Consider the following 21533-nt stretch of genomic DNA (forward strand, 5'->3'; position numbering starts at 1 on the left):
ATAATATTTCTCACCAAGAAATGTGAAACTAAGCTCTGCAAAGATGTCCTGCACGAAGAGATCTGTTAGTGTATGTGACATTTGTTTTGCTGCACAAGCAGCTCCAAATCAAATTTGCAAACCAGTGAAACATCTGGAAGGGAAAGCCTCAGATGGTGAAAACCATCACAGTTATGATAACACCCACAGTGTTTCTTTACCAAGCGTGATGTGAAATTAAGTAGTTAATATACATGATGATTAAAACAGTTTACATCATTATCAAATATTGCATGACTCCTAAGACTGAGTAGCAGACTGGGGGGATGGGGAGGCTAGCTGGTAACTTCTATTTTACCTGCTTCCCCTTCCAAAGAATGCGTCTCCCACTAGTAAGTTCTTCTGAATAACAAAACGTAATGGTACTAATGCCTTACATGCATTTGTGCCAAGAAATATAAATAAAAATATATTACAAGAACAAGCACAGCCCATAAACTTTTTCACTGCTTCGTTATTTAGGACCAACCAAGCATTTTATGAATTGTAGTTATTTATAATGTCTTATATACTCCGTGTTTCTTTATGCCCAAAAGGTTCACGTATTTCCTCACTGTGGCTCTCCATCATGCAACAGCAAGGCAGGTCAGACTTCAAACTGCGTTGCAAGCGTCTTATTCTCGTATCCTTGCAGGTCCTCTATCCTGCAAACACTTAGCCATGTGTTTAACTTCATGTATACAAGTAGTCTCACTGAACTCATTCATGAAATTCTAGCCTTATTTAAGTTGCCACAGGTTTTACCACTGACTCCCGTTGGACCCAGATTTCATCTAATGGGACTATTTACATCTGAAAAGCTGAACACACGTCCAAGCATGTGCAAAACTGAAGTCTCTGCAGCAAAGCCGAGGCATAAGCTGCCATTATGTCTCTCAGTGGCATGTAGGACCTACAAAATTATTTGCTTTTACCTTGACCTTAACCAAGTTAGGACACAAACAGGTCATCACTAAAGCAGATTACAAGATTATTATATTTTTTTCCCTTTTTGCACATTACTAAACAAACTATTTGTGCTCTCCAATCTGCTCATTTTTTCCATTCCAGTGAGCACAAAATAGTTAATGCAGAATCATCTAGGCACAAACACTGACTTAGCTGGAGAGTTCACTTGTTCATTTATACTTCAAAAAAGAATAAGTTTCAGGCAGGTACAAGAGACAAACAGGGAAAAAAAAAAACAGATTAGTAAGATATAGTTTTATTTCTTTAATTACAACAGCAGCAATATTCAACCAATCTAAATTGAATTCAATTAAATCAAGGTTTAGTCAGTTCTTGAAGCAATAGCTGAAATATAATATCTGCACTTGCTTCCTCATTTAGTTTATTTAGCATGGATACTGTAAGGTGATCCAAGTACCTAACTTCTAACCTTCAGCAGAAAATAAAAAAGGAAACTCAAGAATTGCCAAGTCAACAGAGATAATTTGCTGCAGAGAGTAAAGCTGTAGAAGTTACTCCTGTACAAGAGTTCCTGTTGAAATTCAGAACAATGACTAAAGAAATAAAGACTCTGAATACAAAAAACAATTTATTTTCTCTGATTACCATACTGCTTGTTGTATTTATGAATTTAGAATTTCTTGAGGGCATAATTTGATACTAATTTAATCACTCTGTTGGAAGATTCACTGCCTGCAGGACCCATCCCTTCATACCCTCCATGACCTGCATTGCTGGCACAGACATAACATAGCACTGCAGATACAGATAAGATTAAAAAGCATGTCTGCTATTATATGTGCAATTAAATATGCACATTAAATGCAACCATACTGTTATAAAATAGGGTTCTTTTGCATTTTACAATACAACTTAACAGCATGATAAGCAGTCTTCCTTGAGCAACTTATTCTGCAAGTGTGCTCACCTACTCTTGGCAAAGGACTAACTGGTACAATTTCAGGTTCATGCTAAGGATTATCACAGCATCTGCTCTTCCTTAACAGGACTGTGCTCTCCTACCTCACGCATTTTATATAGGATTTCAGTCCACAAAAAAAATGAGGATGGAAACCAAATAGTCTCCAGTCAGTAGTATCATTTCAGCCACTTATGGCAGCATATAAAGTACAAGGTTGTGCATTTTCATACTCTACAGACAGATGTTTCCCCACAATTTCTTATCTTGAAAGATGCATGCAAAATAAAGTGCTCTCAGTGCCCTTGTTCAAGCAAAAGCATTTAGCCATCACTCACACTGTGCTATACAACGAACAGATGTCCCTACACCCTTGCTCACACTAAGATCCAGCTCAATCTATACTTTTAAGTAGAATTGTTTAAATTACACGAGACCAGAAAGAGAAAAAAAATCAATAAACTGATTTTAATCCCATCCATTAATGAAAGTTCTCATCTAAGTAATTTAGATTTTTTTTAAATATTTACAGAAAGAATAAGACAGGCATTAATAAAATAAGGTTTATCCTGGACTCATGTAAGCTTTCCCGTACTTACGTTTACCTGTGTGTTAGTTCTTGATTTGCATGCTTCAGAGCCATTTTACTTATGTAGAAAATGGTACTGTTAAGATTCTGTTGTAAGAAACCAAGTTTTAAACCTTTTGCTGTAAAATAAGCTCATACGCTTTTTCACATCATTAACAATTAGCATAGCACAAACATAAGCTGAAACTCCTTACCTATGAAAAGGTACAATACAGGGAGTCTCAACAAAATCTACAAATTTCTGTCTGCAAGATGTTCAGAAGCCAAGCACAGAGCCAAGCTGGGAGATTTACATATCACACACAGCATGTAATTTCTGGAATCTGTGCATAATAGGGTGGTACCTTGCTTCTAGCTACTGTATCAGAGCCTTTCAAGATATGTATATCATGCTCATCACCATGGTACCTGCAGACCTGTGCTATCCAATTTTCCTGCTTAGACAAGTCTCCTTTTCCAACACTATCCTCAAGGAGCACTGAGATCTGGAGCGACGAAACTATTTTCCTGCCACACTAGATGAATGCCATACACATCAAACTCAGAATTACAGTAGCCTGAGCACGTATCTAAGTGTCAGATGGACAAAATGCTACAGGCATTGTTACACAGTCAGTGTTATCATTTCTCAAACAGTAAAATACCAAATATTAATACATATTAGTATCACAAGTTAGCAGATTAGGTATGCAGCTCACAACCAGGTGAAAGCCAATATTCCTTAAGGCCTTTCTTCTTTAGGGGATCCTTTCCTCACCTCACCAGACACCCTCCCGGCTCCTAAACAAGGTGGCCTTAATTATTTTTGGAAAGGATTGCATACATTGATTGAAATTGGAACATTTAGGAAAAAAAAATGAAAGAAAGAGCTGACTGTCCCCTAGAGGAGAAGAGTTTCCTGCAAAATCTCTCAGAGGTTTACTGTACCTCAGCAAATCAGTTTCGATTGGTACTAAACATTAACTTCTTTATTAATATCCTTATATTATTTTCTCTGTCAAGTGCTAAAAGCAGGCTCTATATTCCAGAGGACCAACTAGCTTCTTGCTCCCTGGACATTCAAGCCCTCTTTTTAGTTTTAACCCTGTATCAACCAGACATGATGTTCCAAGTACCGAGGTCAATCATAAATCAGGGTAATTCAGTCTTCTCTTTGGATGCACTCAAATGTACTCATTCCACATTAATCAAAACAGAGTGAGACTTTTTTAATTAAATATTAGTACAATGCTACAGCAGATCACACTCAAGAGAAATCATGGCAAATCTGCTCTGGCTAAGCAGCAACTGAACTTCTAGCAATAACATGGAAAGAGGAAAGTATATGAAGCAACTTGCATTAAACTTCCCTTTAAGCCCAAGCCATCATTTTAAAATAGCCAATGCTTGACCTACACTGAACAAAACAATGCAATGTACCTACTGAAGATACCATTTTGGCTGCCAAGAGCTTGCAGTCACATTCCAAGCATAAGCAAGGAGAGAGGAAGCAGCATCAGAGACTTGCACAGAAGCTCAGGGCACATCCAGACACACAGCCCCAGGCCCAGTTGGGGTGGAGAAGACCTCCATCCACCTCAGGCTCCACCTGCCAGTGACATTCCACAAGGCACATCACCATAACCATCAGAATCCACAACGCCAGCTGAAGGTGCCAAGCCAATTTCCACAGTCATTCCAAAGCCTGGGAAGAGCAGGAGTATGTCTGGCAGCAAACGGCACGTGGACGGCACTCCGGGGTGATCCAGCTTGGGTTTTGCTTTTTTAGCGTGAGGCCAACAACGTGAGGAACCATTTTCTTTGTGGCCTTTCCCCGTATTTAAGTCTTGCGGCTTCTAACGAAAGTGCATCTTGAGAACTCTCCAGAAGCATGATGTTTATTAAAGAGAAATCCTAACACTTTTAACAAGCCAAGTGATTTACATACAAGAGATGAGTAATGTACTGTGAAATGGAATAGAACATACAGCTATATCTTTTCACACAAACAGAAAATTTATTCAAGTATACTGGTGTTACAAAGAAGCTATAAAGAACTGTTTGTGCTACAAAATGATAGCTACTACACACAAAAATGCTATTTTATTTGATTAAATTTTTTCATCATTCTCTTAGTACTTTTTCTTTCAGCAAGTGTTACTTATACAGCCATGCAGCATTTAAATTATTTTTTTGGCACCAGAACCTTAATTCAGATCAAAGTGCTTTAAAATAGCCAAAGCTTCTTTCTGCTTTAATTATAAAAATGTAAAAGATCAGAAGTTTAATTACAAATAATTAATTAAAAAAGGAAACCTTTCTTCTGTAACTAACATTAATTTTGCAAGACCGAACCTCCTTTTCCTCCTAAAAAAAAAAAATTAAAAAAAAATAAAAATAATACCTCAAAACACCTTTTAAACTTTCCTCGGGTAAAACTGAAATTGTTTGAAGAAAATTAAGCTCATACGCTGAAGCTTCGTGGAATTTCTTACAAGGAAACTCTTGTTACAATTCAAGACTTTGCAGGAAAGATATAGACAGATAGATGCATACGGTATCTAGAAGCATCTTCCCAGGAACTATACAGTGTTTCTTTTTGGCATGGGAGCTGGGAGGAGGCATGGAAGGCCAAAGAAAGGATGGCAGAACAAAAGACACCTTGCTAGATACTCACAAACTAAACTTCCAAACAAAGCTTCACAAATTATTTCAGAGCGTTGCCCCAGATGATTCACTGATGAAACTCCAGCACCAACAAGGGCATCCAGGTCAGTACAGAGAGGCTTAACACAAGACGTAAATATTTTTCTTATTTTAGTGGTATCCAGAGGGCTGATGTATTACACACAAAATAAGGCTGCTTAAGATCCTGCCTCACTTCTGAGCCTAATTTCTTTATCTTCTTATTAAAATAATTAAAACAATCAACACTGTTGCCACACTAAGCAGTCAAATCAAATAAATACAGTAACAAGTACACGAGGAGTGACAGCACCTTCATCTTCACATAACTGCAGCAAATAAGAGGGTATGACAGGGCACAGTGTTCCTTCAAATATATTTTATTTGGAAAAAAAAAAAATCTATTTTTAAAAAGCATGTGAAGCATGAAAAAAAAAAAAAAGAGTAAATAGCAGAAGGTAGCAGAAGGCTCATAACCTACAGAACAACAGCTATAAGTGTATTCTTCTACCCACGGAGTGATGCTCAAGGCAGCATGGGCTCCTTCCAGTTCAGAAAGAAAAATTCACAGTGTTACCTGAGGTTAGGAAACTACTCTAATGGCCAGAGATCAATGCGAGTATCTTATCTGAATTTCCAACTGGGCCCAATCCCCTTCTCAAAGTATCCCTGTAAAAGCCCACTCAAAGAAAGGAACCAACCAAATATAACTGATCGCGGCCCAGGAACATTGTCAGGCTGTAAAATGAAACCAAGAACATTCCTATGTTACCGTAGTGCTACAATATCACATAAAGGCTAAAAGCACCAATAGGATCAGCCTGCAGAAGGGAAATGACGCAGTATTAAACAGCCTATCAAAACACAGGCAAAGGGTACTTTAAAAAGTAGATTTTTTTAATCTGTCACTTAATGTGCTGCTTTGCACATCGGGCAGCGAGATCCTCCTGTGCCTTCTCAAAGGCCAACCACTGAAAACACACTCTGAAAGTTATGAAATCAAACCACACAAACACAAAACACTCGAAGACACCAAAGTCAAAGTCCCAGAAGTGGCTATTTTCAGAATGAACTCCCACTTCAAGGTTTCATGTTAAAGACCTGGAACAAATCAGTCATTTGCAGAAAATAAAATTATTCTGGATTAGGAGTTCTAGTTCTCTCCATGCTGCCTCCAAGATGTTGACCTATTTCTCTATAATCCAGCAAATTGCATCTTTCCTTTCAAAGTGAGTACTAAAAGCCTGTCAAATGCATAGACATGAATATATAAAGAACTTCAGCTGGACAACTCACATTCTCACTTAGAGCACTTAAAGCAGATTCAACTATGAACATGTTAAAACACCCTTGGGGAAACACCTCGGGCTGGAAGGCAGGCACAGGAATCACTGTGAGACACGTGGGTCCAAAACAGAGACCACTTACACACTGAATACTTAGAGTTTAAATAATGACAGGGGAGACCACCTCTGCCTACCTTCTAGAGGCAACTTCAGCACACCAATCTTTTTCACACAGGTGCTTGTTTCCTGGTGAAGTCTTTCATCTCCTATTGGAATCTGGATGAAGCCATATCAAGGTGCTCTTCGATAAAACCAAACAGTTTGGCACTGGTTGGGTGGATTTTGTGGTTTGGTTTTAACTGCGATACTCCCCAATAAAGGGCTTGACTGACTCTTATGTACAGACAGATTGTTTTTTTTCCTGGTACCAGTGTTAATTCTTAAAGATCTTTAAAACTGACAACATCCAGTGCCTTGGTTTTTGTGTGAGTTTTTTTTTGGTTGGTTGGTTGTTGTTTTTTCCCCACTAAACAGTTCTGACCTTAAAACCTCTGCAAACATCAACTTAAGGAGACTATTTTCAGTGGAAAAGTATTTCTCAGCGCTTTACTCATACAGCAGAACTCATACATGCTGGGTTTTTTAATACCAAAGTAAATAACCATTACCAGCTTCAATAGCTACTGAGCAAAACCTAAGAGCTATTTTAAAAAGCATCAGCTGAGAAATATTCCTGCATAGATGTTGGAGGCTAGATGCTATAAAGGCATTCCTGATACACCATGATGCTGGGGAGCCTACGCACTTATCAGCCAGGCACTGCCTCCTAAGGAAAATTATCGCTTTCACAGAGAGACATCCAACTCTGAGCTACATTCCCTTGCATCAGAGGAAAAGAAAATTCTCAGAAAAGCAATTAAAAACTGAAGTCACACTTACTCAGAGCAGGTAACCAAGCAATTGGAAATGCTGTGTACAGAAATGAAATGCCATCTCCAAGTTGGGACTGCACACACTTGCAGTGTATCTATCTTTTATTTAGGTATTTGAGTGGGCTCAGAGACTGGTTTCCCACCTTAAGCACAGCGTGCAGATTATTCTCCAGAGAAGATGAGGAACTGGCATGCTGGAGACTGGTTCCTGGGCCCAGCACCAGTTACTAATTGTTCTATGTAGAGAGTCACGGAGGTGGGAAGGGAAGACGAGACAGAGATCTAGGAATGGTTTAAGTCTGCTGCTGAGTGGGTTTGTTTCCGTTACAACTTTGGTCACTGAATCATGACCCTGTTTCAAGAGTTCAAGACCTTTTTCAGGATTTAAGTACACAAATTACTGAGCTGCACGAAAATAGCATCCAGGCACTGGCAGAACCTTTACAGCAATGGTTCTGCTACCAATTACTGTGTTGTTCCTCTGAACTAGTACTGGACTAGCTGACTAAAACACATGGGAGTTAAAATCCTCTCATTAGCAAAACAGCCTAGAGTAAAGATAAGAAAAACCCATCCTGGAAACAGGACACTAAATTCAGAAAAACCTGTCCTCCCTTGAACCACAGGTCAGAGGTCAAGGTAGGCGTTTTTTTTGGTCTGCTGACAGGTCAGTGAATAACAGGAGATGCCACACACCAGTCCAGTCACCTAGCAGTAATGGTTTGTACCATCATGCGGAAAATCCTCATTCAATTACCTGTCAGTCTCTGGTTTCCTGGGGCAGCTGGGACACAGAGCACTGCTGAGGCCAATGGTGCTTAACTTCTGGAGGGAAGGAGGAGCTCTGAGGCAGTCAATGCTGACCCCCACAAATAAATTAAGGAGCCTTTGTGGCAGACTAACAGGAAGTCTGTGCAGCTCTCTGCTGGAAGACAGATGCCAGAAAAGACTTGATCTCAAGTGTTAGGTTTACAACAAAAATCTGCTATTCTATTTACTATAGCGATGGTACATACACTTAAGTGTGTTTTTAGAGGTTACCTTGATTTTTAATAGTTTTTGAAGCATGAATACGGGCCATTTGAATAAACCACTGGGGGGCGGAAAAAAGTCTAAATAATTAAGATGTAAAAGACAAAACAACTTATGCTGAAAGCACAATATTTCCAATAAAAGAAACAGCAATTAAAAAGATGAAGAGATTAAGGAAAGAATGGGTATTAAGACAGTAAATGAGCATTATTCACCTCCAACCGAAACCTCCCACTGTTCTTGAAAAATCTCCTCATGAAGCCAATAGGACAAGGAAGGCTAACAGAGTAATTCACAGCGTCCTAGGGAACGCAAGGATTAGTATTCAAGGAAGCCACTTCTACTTTTTCTCCTTGAAGCTTAACAAGGCCAGGAACGGGTCGGGTGGCAGAGCATCGGAGCACATTGACCAGCCACCCCCAGTAACAGAGCCCCAGTGGCCAATTTTCATCAGCTTCAAACCGTCTAATATGCTGGTTTACCTTTTCCTCAAAGTGAAAGAGAGATTGACAGATGACATGTTCTCTAGCCACCATCCCAGTCATCCAGCATGCTTCTTTGTTTCACAGTAAGCTCTCATATACGAAGAGCAGCAACCCTATGCTAGGCTGAAGCATCCTCCAAAGGCAAAGCCAAAGCGCACGCCGCTGCCGCTGGAGATGCCCATTACGAGCCATTCACAGATCCACAAGATATTTCAACTGTCCTGAAGTAGCAAACTGAACAGTAGAGTCAACACATTAAGTAGTATTTAAGGTGTGATTCCAAAAACCAATTTCTTCTGGCTCTTCAGAGTCTCATTCAGCAACAGGCTGGCCTTCAAGGACATATGGTTTAGCATGGAGTTCTGCAGAGGGTGAAACTGCGAAAGAAATTATAGGATTTATACCCTTCTCCCACTTACTGAGGAGGGACTGCCTGTGCAAGCGGTAGGAGAAATACCTCAAGTCTAGAGGACTATCCTGAGACTACAAGAATACAACCTAAGAACCCAATCTAGAATACGTGAAATGAAACCCTACTGTCATCCTGACTTAAATAACCTACCCACAGAATAAGCTCCCTCTTTAAGGGAAGATAAGGAGCATTTATAAGATCAGTCACCCAACTGGGAAAGCACAGGGAGTCCAAAGGTTGCCAGGACTCAAAGGCAAACAGTAGGTTTCCGCAATCAAAAGAAACTTCAAAATTAATTTAAAAACCCGAAGGCCAAAGTAACAGAGAACAAAGAACTTTCAGCATGAGGTTCAGGTCTGCAGATGAAATGCTTCCATCTTTCAAATGCCCATTTCAGACAAAAATTAAGGATGAAAAAAATATTGAGGGAAATGGATGGTTTAAAGAGATTTCTTTTTTGAAAGAAACAGTTAAAACAAAAGCTGTGTCCAGCCTATAAAATATTTAGAAATAAAAATGAAAAAATCTAACCATAAACATTGGCCCAAAGAACAGAATCACATTTACATAAGTAACAGTAAGAATAAGCACCTCTGTCTTCTGATTTAGTCTGTTTCTCCAACTGTACATTTGGAGCAATGTTCACCACAGGTTGCCAGCAGGCTTGCATCTACAGCTTCAGCATCATATATTTCAGCTAAAGAAAAAAATTCCATAAACAAACAGTCAAGTTCACAGGGAAAAAAAAATGCTAGCAGCCAACAACCAGGGAAGGGCAAACTTCCAGATGAGGGAGGCAAAGGAGCTCTAATTCAGCACTCTCGCAGCTATCAGATGGTTAACAAATTGAGATGAGAGACTTCGGAGCCTTTTGAGTGACTTTCACTCTGGCAAACTTAAAGGATTCAGAAGTGCAGCTGGAATACATATGGGAGATGCTGGAGAAAGTGGATCATTTGAATTTGTAACTCCATTGTGTGCTGAAAGAATTTCCTGCAGATGAGGCACATCCCGTCAGTGACTCAGGGAAGCTCTCCGTCTGCTAACAGTCATGAATTTATTCTCTGAACCAGCTACCAGAAGTGACTCGTGTTTATGTTAGTGCTATATATGCAACGAGAATCTTAAAATAAAGCCTGTGGGGACGTATTTTTTTTTTCCCTTCCAAAAATCTCTACACTACAGCATCTCCACTGAAAAAGAAACCCACTATCTTGATGAAACTAAGATTTCACATCCTGATCAAAGTGTTTCACTGAACATAAATTTTTATAGACAAATGCTTTTCAAATCAAAAGCCAAATATATTTTTATATTATATTCAGCATTTAAAATGGAACAGATATCAAATTAATGGAATATTATCATGCCAGGTTCATCGTATTAGATAATCAGTTACTGGTTTGCTTGGTTAATACTCAGCTACAGGGACCTGAAAACTACGTAGATTCAGCTACCTGAGCATCTTCTGCAGGTTATGTTGTTCTTTATCAACATGTTAGAGTCCCTGTTTCCTATACAAATTATCTTTATGGTCATTTGAAATTAGCACATATAGGATACAGCAGAAAGGACAAAAGGCAAACACTATGGAGAGAGCGTACAAGTCCCTGTGTCCCAACCACCAGGCTCACTGCTGGAAATCCGAAGATTGCAGCCACCTGCAGACTGGAGCTACTGAAAGCTACCGGTGAGGTACGGTTGAAGCTGAAAAATTGAGAGTAGGTGACAAAAAGGGGCCATAAAAATCACAGATGTAAATTAATAATCAAATATACACACACAACAAGGAGACAGATGGCAAGCAATTTTCCCCAGTGTACTTATACTTGTGCTTCTGGTGCACGTATTTGGGTCACTTGCTAGATTAAATCTCATGTGGCAGACCCAACAGAGGTACTGTCAAATGTGTACGGGCTCGGCCTATTTTCAAGTGATACAAGTCTGACACTACAGGGTGAAAGCATTTATCAGGATTTCATCAAAGCAGTTTGCAACACTGCCCTGCGACTTTGAAACAAGGCTGTTGGATATTTTCTACCTCAGCAAGGCTGCCCCATCCAGGCCTACTAAATAAAATGCAGCACAAGTGAGAGAAAGTTGGTCAGTGCTACCCAATCTCATGGAGACAAGAAAATCTGTACATAATTTTCCAAAGCACCAATTTTGTCAATGTGGCACAGAGAAATACATCACTCAGGGTTAAAGATTCCTACTAATTCCTTAACATATGTGTTTCTTCTGACATTTGGGAGTAGGAAAGAACACCTCAGTGGATGAGTTGCTTTTGACACCTTCACTGTAGCAACACTTCGGATACCTCAGATAACGCAGATCCCTCAGACACTCAGATAACAACCTCAGATAGGCAGAGCACTAAATCTTCCATACCCCAGCTATAAACTGACAGTGACCTGTCTCATTTAGCACAGGTCACAGGAAGGACTACAACTTCAATGCAAAGAACCAAAGGTCAAATTGCCTACTTTGTGGGGGGGGGGGGGGGGGGGGGAGGGGGGCTTAAATGACAGGGAAAAATAATTACATGGGTGTGTTAAGTCTGATTGCAGCAATGGGTTTCCCTGCTGTAATACTGGTAGATATTAGCATGAAACAAGAACCAAACGTGCAGATTAGCCCCCCCTTAATCTGGCAAGAAGCTGGATTTGACACAGTGCAATAAGCAAGACCTTCAATACATTCACAGGAATGGAAACCGCATTTCTCCCTACCCCTTGTTATCAGTTCCAGGATGATTTTGCTCAGCAATAAATAAATCTTTATTAACAAGCAATGTGAGCTCACTGTGGCATTAGACCAACATCTAAATACTTCCCCCCTCCCATGTATCTATCACTTCTTTCAAGTTATTGCATGCTGCATCCAGCTTCAAATAAAACAAATAAGGGAAAAGAATTTAAAAAAAAATATTTGTTCCTAGATGAACAAGGAGGTTTTGAGTTAGGGAGAATGACTACCTAATAATCTACACATGTAATTAGGAAATATCACAGCTGTTCATGAGAATTACAGTAGCAGGGAACAGGGTGACAAAAGCTTGTATTTGCTAGGTTCACAGACAGGGGGAAGAAAAAAAGCAGCAGTGTTTACACTGTCTCTTGGATTTAGAGGCTGTCACTTTCATTCAGAGTGATCAATAAGCCAATTGATCAAAAAGATCACATGTTTGCACTGATTATGTACATGCCACATATCTCTCTAGCCTGAAAGAAACAAGTTAGGAAGACTAATGACGAGAAGAATGTACACATTTGCTTACTCAACTTCCTCAGGCTTTAAATTCATTCCACTTCACGTTAACTGGGTGAGGAGTGGGAAATAAAATACTGAATCCTTTGATATAGAGTCATAAAGCCCAGACTACAAGCAAGTTTGTTGTATCACTGTCCATACAGTCTTTGGTTTGGTGCCGTGCAGCCGCTAAAATATTAAGTTTTACCATTGGGAAATTGATTTTGCTATAAGAAGTTTTTACGATGCCACTTAATCTTACCCAGCCCACATAAAAAAACACAGAAAGCAATTACAGACACCCTTTATATACTAAATTTGATCACTATATTAAAAAAAGAACAGTCTGATGTAATTCCAACATAATAGCAAAAGAAGCAGAAAGAGCTATGGCAATATGCTGCCCTTCTGAAACAAAACATTGCAGGTTCCCAGCTTAAATGCACAATCTTGATTCACTTAAAGTTAGTAGCATGATCCATCTCCCACATGGAGGGCTGTGTCCTGCAGCTCCAGCATCGACGTCCTTTTCTAGTGTTATGTTTCAAGTTGTCTCCTGCAGGGTAGTGAGATTCTGTGATTACAGTCAAAAGAATACTTTGGGTCTGAGAGCCTGCCTCTTTGAATAGATAACCCTTTCTAGTTCAACAATTACTGGCATGCAACAGCCATTTCTGCCTTGCCCGGTCCAGTGTTGCAGTTGAAAAACATCCTAATTAGATGACCCTGCATACAGAAATGCCATTAACTGGTTTTCAGGGCACTGTAGTGAATGCCTAAATCTTAGCTACAATGATGAGAAGTACTTTATTTAGTTAGGATGTAAACACATAAGCAAAGAAGTGTTTTAGAACACCTTTTAAATAGTCTGGGATCAGTACTAGCAAAGACAGCGTGTAATTATCTTTTCCACCCTTTTGGAGATGACACTCAAATATCACTCTTTCCTAAGCGCATTAGAGCGCACTCAGGCAAGATCAAGAGTAACCTGGACCTCCACATCAATAACACCAGGTAGGACTCCGAATTGCTTTCTATGCCTAGCCAATTTCAGCTGGCCTGCAGGACAGATTTACAAGCATGTCCTTAAACAACCCAGTTTTGCCTAAATATTGCAACATATGCTACTTAGGGTTACATAAATATTCCACAACTCCTGCAGTTGTTAACTATAACAAGCGGGTTTAAAATAATGTCAGTGTGTCAAAATATTCACCACTTTCTATTGATCCAACTCAGACTTTGCATTTCAGGATAACAGCATGTTGTTTTTTTTTTTCTTTTGCTGTTTGCGAATGAAGTTTTGAAACATTGAAACAGGTTTAAGACAAGTCATAGTAGATAATTGGGAGGCTCACAGAATCCTAAAAACACTAAATTGCTTCACAAGGCTTCAAGCATGTGTAAAGGACCTCAAGGACTGAAGCCTGAACCTCCACATACTGCAACCGATGCTGTTCCTAGCCGGGGACCTGGACCGGGACTAACACTTGGCAGTTACTTTGAGTATAATAGGTTTAATAGTAGCAACCCTTGAAAACAATGGGGTTTATTCTGAAAGTGATGACAGATCCTTAAACACGGCAGGTGCACCATAATACGGTGTAAAGGAGGAAAATTCCAAGTTCAGTAACTAATTAACTCCAGGACAGGCAGGTTATTTCATAAGGTAAATGCCTAATCAAAGACATAACTCATCCTTTCATACTCCATCAGCGTGCCGGGGAAGTTCCATTCATCCAGCAACATTTTTCTGCTCAGGTGCATCCCCTGCATCCCCTGCCCCACCTCGCTGTCCTTCCCTCACGCAAAAAGCTCCAAGGCACTAAGCCAGCTTGACAGCCGCTCGGAGAGTTCGCTGGCACCCCGGACCCGAGCCACGAAGCAGGGACCCACCGCTCACGCACCCCTCCCTCCCTTCTCCCTCCCGGGCGGCCGGGCGGCACCTCCTCGGTGGAACAGCGAGCGGGGTCCGGGCAGCGGCGGCCGCGGAGCGCAGGGACCTGTCCGCCCGCACCCAGGGGAGACGCTCGCTCGCCAGAGGCTGATGGAAAAGCTGTCAAAGTCGATCCGTGCTCACTTTTTGGATGGTTTAATTCCAATGGAGCATGAAACACCCCAGGACGGTTAATAAGTTTAGCCAGGCGTGCTGTTCTCCCTAATACATTTTAATTATGTATCTGGCTTAATTGTGATCTGATTAAGTCACCGGAAAAGGCACAAATTGGAATTTTCCCCGACTGCTAACAGCGCCTTTCAGCAGCTTCTGAAGGCAGGTACTTTCAGGAGAGGAACAGGTAGGGAGCCCAGCCCAGCGGCAGCTGTTCCCGTCCCCGCCGGCGGGGCTCCGGTCCCCGTGGCCGCTCGGAGGAGCCCGACAGCCCACGGCAACTTCCCGCGCGGGGCTCGGTCCCGGCGGAGCGGGGGAAAGGGAGGCGGCCGGGGACCCAACCGCCCGGGCGACACCGCGAATGTGGGATCAGCCCAGGACACGCAAAGTTAAAGCAGCGGGTCTCTTCCCACCGGGAAGGGCTGGAGGGGGCTGAGCCCGCGTGGGAGCTGTCAAAGCCCCGAGAGCGGCGGGCGCCGCCGCGGCCACCCGGAGCCGAAGAGCCCCCGGGACCCTTCTGCGGTAACCCTGCGGGGTGCGGCCGCCGCCCCGCGCCCGGCAGGTGGGCAGCTCCCGCCCGCCCGGCCCCGCCGCCCCTCGCCTTACCTGTCATCGTAGCAGAAGTCGGCGCCCAAGGTGTTGAGGTACAGGGCGAGCCCCAGGGCGCTGCTCAACAACTCCGCGATCATCTCTCCGCCTGCCGCCGCCGCACTCGCACCGGGGCAGCCCCCGCTGCCCGGCCTCCCGCTCCAACCCCGCCGCGGCTGCCCCTCACGCCCCCCGGCACCGCGGGGCGCCGCTGCGCGCTCCGCCGGCGGCCGCAGGCTGACGGCGTCCCCCCGCGCCTCCGCCGCCCCCTACCCCATAGCAGCGGGGCGAGCGGCGGAGAGAGCGATGCGGGGCGCGGCGGCGACTGCCGCCCTTCTCCCGCGGCGCCTTGGCGCTGCCGCGGCTCCGGCCGCTACTCCGGCTCCCGCCCCGGCCCGCGCCCCCCTCACTGCCGAGCCGGGCGCCGCCGCCGAGGCTCTGGGAGCGCCCGCGTGGGGCGCCCCGGGCTCCCACCGCGCCTGCGTGCGGGCCCGCCCCGCGCCCGCCCCTCCGCGCCCGCCCGCCCCGCCACCCCGCCCCGCGCCCCGGCCGCCCTTCCCGCCCCTCCCGCGCCCCGGGAGGCGCTGGGACCGGGACCGGGCTCGGCACTGGGCCCGGCACGGGCGGCGGCAGCGGCTAGTTCGAGCGCAGGGCAGGGCTCGCCCCGCTGCTGCTGCCGCCGGCTTTGGCACAGCCCTCCTCCTCAACGGTTTTTCCTTTCTCTGTTTTCCTTTTTCCTTTTTTTTTTTTTTCCTGCCTTCTTTACTTCCATTATCTTTCTGACGTTTTTCTTTTAGTTTCTTTTTCTTCTTTTTCTCTTCCCCTTTTTCTCTGTTCTCCTTTTCTCCCCTTTCCCACCTTTCGTTTCCTTCTTCTCCTGTTCCCCTTCTGCCCCGTTATCTTCTTTTTACCCTTTCCCCCCCACAGAGGCCAGATGGAAAACCATTAGTAGGAGAGGGCGTGTACCATCAGGGATGGGATGCAGAGCAGGGGGCTTCACACTCCCACTTGTCCTGAGCCTGGTATTCACCTCACTGTCAGTGTGGCCCTTTGCTCTGCTTCCAGTGAAGCAAAACCAAAGTAAACCACTGAAACTTGGCAGAGGGGGGCTGGAAAAAGGACACCCCGAGACAAGGAGCACCCCAAACTGGGGCTCCCTCAGGGCAGCCCCACGACATGATGCTTCCTGCGAGGGGGTAAATGGGTCAGCCTGAGCCCTACGGTGTGAATGGGACAAATAAATGGCCCAGACAGGAAACCCAGCTGTGGGAAATAATGCACTGAAACCATCTTCAATAATTCATGGGATATTGAGGCATGAAGTTATGGAAAGGGTTTGGGTCCATCAAGTTGATTGTTTCCTTTTTTTAAGAGATATTTTTAAATGTTGCCTTCTTTTTCTGCTAGCCAGCCCTTTATATAACCTTCATATTTCCTCGTAATTTCCATCAAGTGGCACATCATGCTGTCCCAGAAGAATGGGAGTCTGTACATCAAGCTGTGTCTAATAAATTGGGGAGCTTTTAACAAGTTTTCTTTCTCCCGTATGTGATTATTTAATGCTGTTCTTTGCAACCTCAAAATATATTAAGTGCATTAAGACCTCTTTCAAGCAAGGCTTAGAGTGCTCCTGTGAAGTCTGCCCCAAGTGTCACAAACATCTCAGCTGCTTTTACTTAGATTCAGGGGGTGTGTTATCACCATCAGCGGCAGTAATTGCAGACACGGGGGGGAGGGTGCATTTTGTTGAGAATATTAAAGCTTTGAGGGCCCTTATTGAAGCCATTAGCGGATCACATTGATCTGGCATTAAACTTTTCAGCCTGGAGCACAGAACATAGTAACTTAGATTTTAAAGAGTTGGTATGCTTTGTCAGAAGAACCACGATCCTTATTTTTGAACACCGATTCTCAATGTGTCTCTGGACCTACTGCCAAGATCCTGATCATCGTGACTTAGTCTTTGCTGCAGCAGGATTGCTGAGCTTACACACTAGGTTTGCACAGCTCCTTCTCTGGAACATCCTAATAAACTCTGCATAAAAAGCATTATAATTGCTGCTGAGTCACAGTGGCAGAAGTCTCTTGTTCTCCATCAAAAGCATATGTATTTTTTCTTCAAAGAGGCAGGGCTACTGGCTGGGGTAGATGAGGGCTGATAGAAAAGCTTTAGAAAGAAAACAAATCCTCCAGGGATAAAGTTTAACAAAGCCTGACACTGGCTAATAAAGCCTAATGTCAAGAAAGGGTGGGATGAGACGTGTGGACTGTGCAGAGAGTGCCTAATCCGCTGGACGTCCCCCAGTGCTCCAGTGTGGCTGGAGGTAGCATTAGGCCTCCACCAGCCTGTCCAAGTGGATTTAACTACACTCAAAAGAGTCTACAAAGCCTGTATCTTGTGTCTCTGTCTCTGTATAAACAAAGGACAAGTGTCCTCACAATGGCAAGAGCTTTCTCTGATTGAGAAAACAAGCTGTGTAGAGAGATACAGAGGGCAACGTGTGCATGTACCACCCCACCTGTCAGCTCTGGGGCCCCATGAGCCAGGCCAAGCTGGATGCAGCAGGTGGAAAGAGCAAGTGCAGAAAGCTGGAGACAAGTTCCACATAAAAATGATTGTGCTTGTTAAGCAAACAACAGTGCAGAAGAAAACATGAGGGTAGAAAAACAAAGCATGCTAGGGGAATTCCTTCTGTTCCTTGGTTAGTTAAAAGTAATAAATGCACTGGAGCTATGAACAATATTATATTTTACTATATCGTCAGGAGATGTCAGATAATATTCTGACTCATAGCAGATTTACAGTGTGGCATACGGTAATCACAAGGTATCAAAAGAGGTAATTTAGAAGTTCAGATGTGTCACAAAGCAGCCATTTCCAAAATAACCTTCACTTCCAGAAAGTCATTGTCACAGACTCCGGTATCAGAGAAAAGGGAAGAGGTGGAAGATTGTAACAACACATAATAATAACAGTAATTGTAAAGATAACTAGCGTTATTCAGTCTAACAGCCGATCTATTGTGTATAGCTTAGTAGGCAAATTCACATCCTTTATTGCAAATATGGCAATCAAAAGCATTCTGTTTTAGTACCAGCCTGGAAATGTCTTCATTAAAGACATTATAGACTCAGAGTCACTGTGCTACAATATACTGCACCTAAACTGTACCTGAAACATTAAATTGTGACACAGCATGTAGAAATACATGTCTGTCACAGTGACAGATTTGGTTAACTGGTCACTGACTATGAGACCTTAAATGTCAGGGTAATGCATGTGGTACAGATCCCTCAACAGATTAGATTAGACACTTCAATTTCTATACACTAGGTTCATTTGCTGGAGCTTGTAGAAAATATTTGTGCCAAATTCCTCAAAGCATCTGAGAAGAGAAAGGCTAACCCTCTGAAAGCTGCTGGGATTTTTTATTAGAATGAGGTAACTGGATATTAAATGTTACCGTGGGAATAATCAAGTGGGATTTTTTTTTTTTTTGCCAATTTTTATGCTCAGATACCGTCAAATAAATGTCATAATATATTGTGGATAATTTTGAACAACATAAATTACATCCAAAGATGTGACTTAATGAGCCTCAGAAAGGTAAACTTTTGTGCATTTCAAAACACCCACGCAGTTGCTGTTGTTAGCAGTCAAGCATAAGCTGGTGTTATCTAAGCTGGTGTTATCTAAGGAAGGAAATCAAGTTAGTTGAATATGTTCATGAACAAGTGACCTTACTTTATCAAAAGCAGAGAAAATGAGGTAGAGAAGAATGTTTCAGGCAGGTGACTTTTTCAGAATTACTCACTGATTCACAGAGGTAGTTTGATTTTGTGGGCTCAGATCAAAGCTGTTGTTTTCCTGTCATGCTAACAAGATCATATTCATTCTCAGAGACCAGCATTTCCGCTTTCTCTAAGAAATTGCTTTTTTTTTTTTTTTTCCTCCTGCTGATGATAATAACATCAGCAATGACAACCAAAGTAAAAACAAGTCGCAACTTCAAAACAATGAAGTCTCACAGCAGTCCGCATGATATAGGACAGCAAATATTAAACACATGCAGAAAAATCAAGTACGTGCAGGACTTGCATCAGTACTTGGAAGAGATTTTAACTAAGCACATTTCCTAAGGAAATACATTTCTAGGAGGCACCAGTTCCTACTTTAGATCAGTCAGTGGAGCTAGAGTATTGCTGCAGAGCTGGAGAGAGAACGAGAGAGAGAGAGAGAGAAAGCCAATGCATTTTTAGCTTGACCTAATCTAGCCACGCAGTCTCTCTCTAAGAAGGAAAATTATAGGTATAGGGAAGATTTTTGTGCACACAAAACATGCGAAAGCATTTGTGTATCTCACAGCTGAGCATATATTAAGGAAGATGGTTATTCCAAATAGCTGTGATTAAAAATTATAACAACTTTCATGGAAAACTTTAGGACTAAAACCTAAATCCATGAGGGGACTTGGAGATCTCATTCTTCAGAAAATTCTCCTTTGCCGTAGTTGTAGGTGCCACTGTGTTTTTTGCAGCTGACACCAAGCAAACTAAAGTTTCAAAATACCTAATTCTACACCAGTTATGCATCTAGTTTGTCACTTGATGCTTTCAGAATCACCTGCCCAAAAAAGACACTGTCGTGATGCTTAACTTCAGCATTTGCTGAAGTTCTAGCATAGTTACCAAAACAAGCCTTTTCTTGCCTCTCAGTGCCTGTTAGACCTGAGATAAGAGCGTGCAAAACAACATACAAATTATTCTCTTTCAGCTGAAGCCTGAACCAAGAACACAGGAGATACAAGATATCTGGAGATATGGATTTGATACAGATATGCAGATATGGATATGGAGGTAATCTGAAGAATGGACTTGAGCTATAATGTTGTAACTCTGAAGTCACTGCGCCAACATTGGGCAGACTATGACAGGATGTTTTCCCATCCAAACTATTCAATTTTAATATGATATTCATTTATTCATTGTATGCAAGGGTAATTGCTCCTACACTGGCAATTAGGACATTGGTGTATCATTTGTGCAATCTAGAATCAGATGAGTACTCCAAATCAGGAAGAAAAGGGCAGATTGTGAACCCTGACAGCTCTGGTAAAGAGCTTTAAATTAGAAAGCATTTGTTATGAAGGCCAAGGGAGCTCCCTCCTAGCTGATTACTTTAATGAAAACAAATTAATGTATATAGTCACCCACCTCCAAAATGTGTTTACTGGTAACATTTGTAAAGAAAAGGGGTTAGTTCCTTACAGCTAAATTCTTGAATGAGATCTAACATATATTTCCACTATTTTTGCGAAGTTTTTTAGTTTAATGTCCTGTTATATTCAAGAAGAAAATGGTCAGATTAGGTTCTGCTCCCGGTGATTAAAGAAGTCCACATATTTAATGGTAAAAATGGGATTTTTTTCCTACCTAGTGCTGTAGGTGTCTCCATACTAGTCTTGCTGTTCTCTGTCAATTCCATCATCAGATGCCTGAGCCTTCCCACTTAGGAATATCTACTAAACTACTTGCGCTCTTTTCACCTAAGTGCAGCAGGAAATAATGATGCATCTCAGATCTCGGAAGGATGCTCCAGTTTTCCATACTATAGTCACTGTCAGTTAATTTGTTGCAGGACACTGTTGACTCATTTACTGATTTTTGGTGGTATGCTCATTACTGCTTGAAGTAAAAGAGTAATGGCACAGCAAAAGGTAGTTTTATGCCTTTCTTAATGTTACTCAATTCTAGACTAATCCTAGTCTGCTTTACATATTTATGTCCCTTGTCTTTTGAGATGGCTCAAAGTAAGATCAAAAAGAGTTTTTAATTCTTCTTGTTCAGAGTAAGTTGACAGTGTAAACTTACTAATTGCAGATACGCCAACTTGTCGTCTCCCAGAACATGAGCCTCTTTACTGTTATAAATAGCATTATAACAATTTTTTTTTTATGGTTCCTTTTATCAAAACAGCTCAAAGAAGTGCACATATTTAAAGGATGTCTGTGGAAGTAAAGTAGAACGAACCTCATTTTACACAGGTGGAAATCGAGGCAACTGGCATTTGTGTCAGTTTCATCCATCTCTCATGGGAGCTCTGTAGCGGAAGAGGAATCTATCTGAGATCCCAGCCATGATTCCCAGTCATTCATTTGCTTTCATCATGAGATCATCCTTCCGTTCACAGTAATTGATATTTCCTCAGACAAAACACAATGGAATTATCTCAGGGATTAATTTGGCCTAAGATGTTAATTCTGAGAAAAGTCCTACT

General features: G+C 42.2%; 1 protein-coding gene across 1 annotated transcript in view; it reads right to left on the reverse strand.

Moving 5' to 3' along the window:
- The window catches only part of TMTC2 (transmembrane O-mannosyltransferase targeting cadherins 2), a 256438-nt gene extending 240722 nt beyond the window's left edge, over positions 1–15716 (reverse strand). The window contains exon 1 of the mRNA XM_082043051.1: positions 15275–15716. Within this exon, the coding sequence (XP_081899177.1) occupies positions 15275–15357 (83 nt within the window). The 5' untranslated portion in view covers positions 15358–15716. The remainder of the gene's footprint in view (positions 1–15274) is intronic.
- Positions 15717–21533: the final 5817 nt, after the last annotated feature.

Source organism: Streptopelia decaocto (assembly GCF_964273445.1).
Source record: "Streptopelia decaocto genome assembly, chromosome: 1".
In the NCBI taxonomy this organism is placed as follows: Eukaryota; Metazoa; Chordata; class Aves; order Columbiformes; family Columbidae; genus Streptopelia; species Streptopelia decaocto.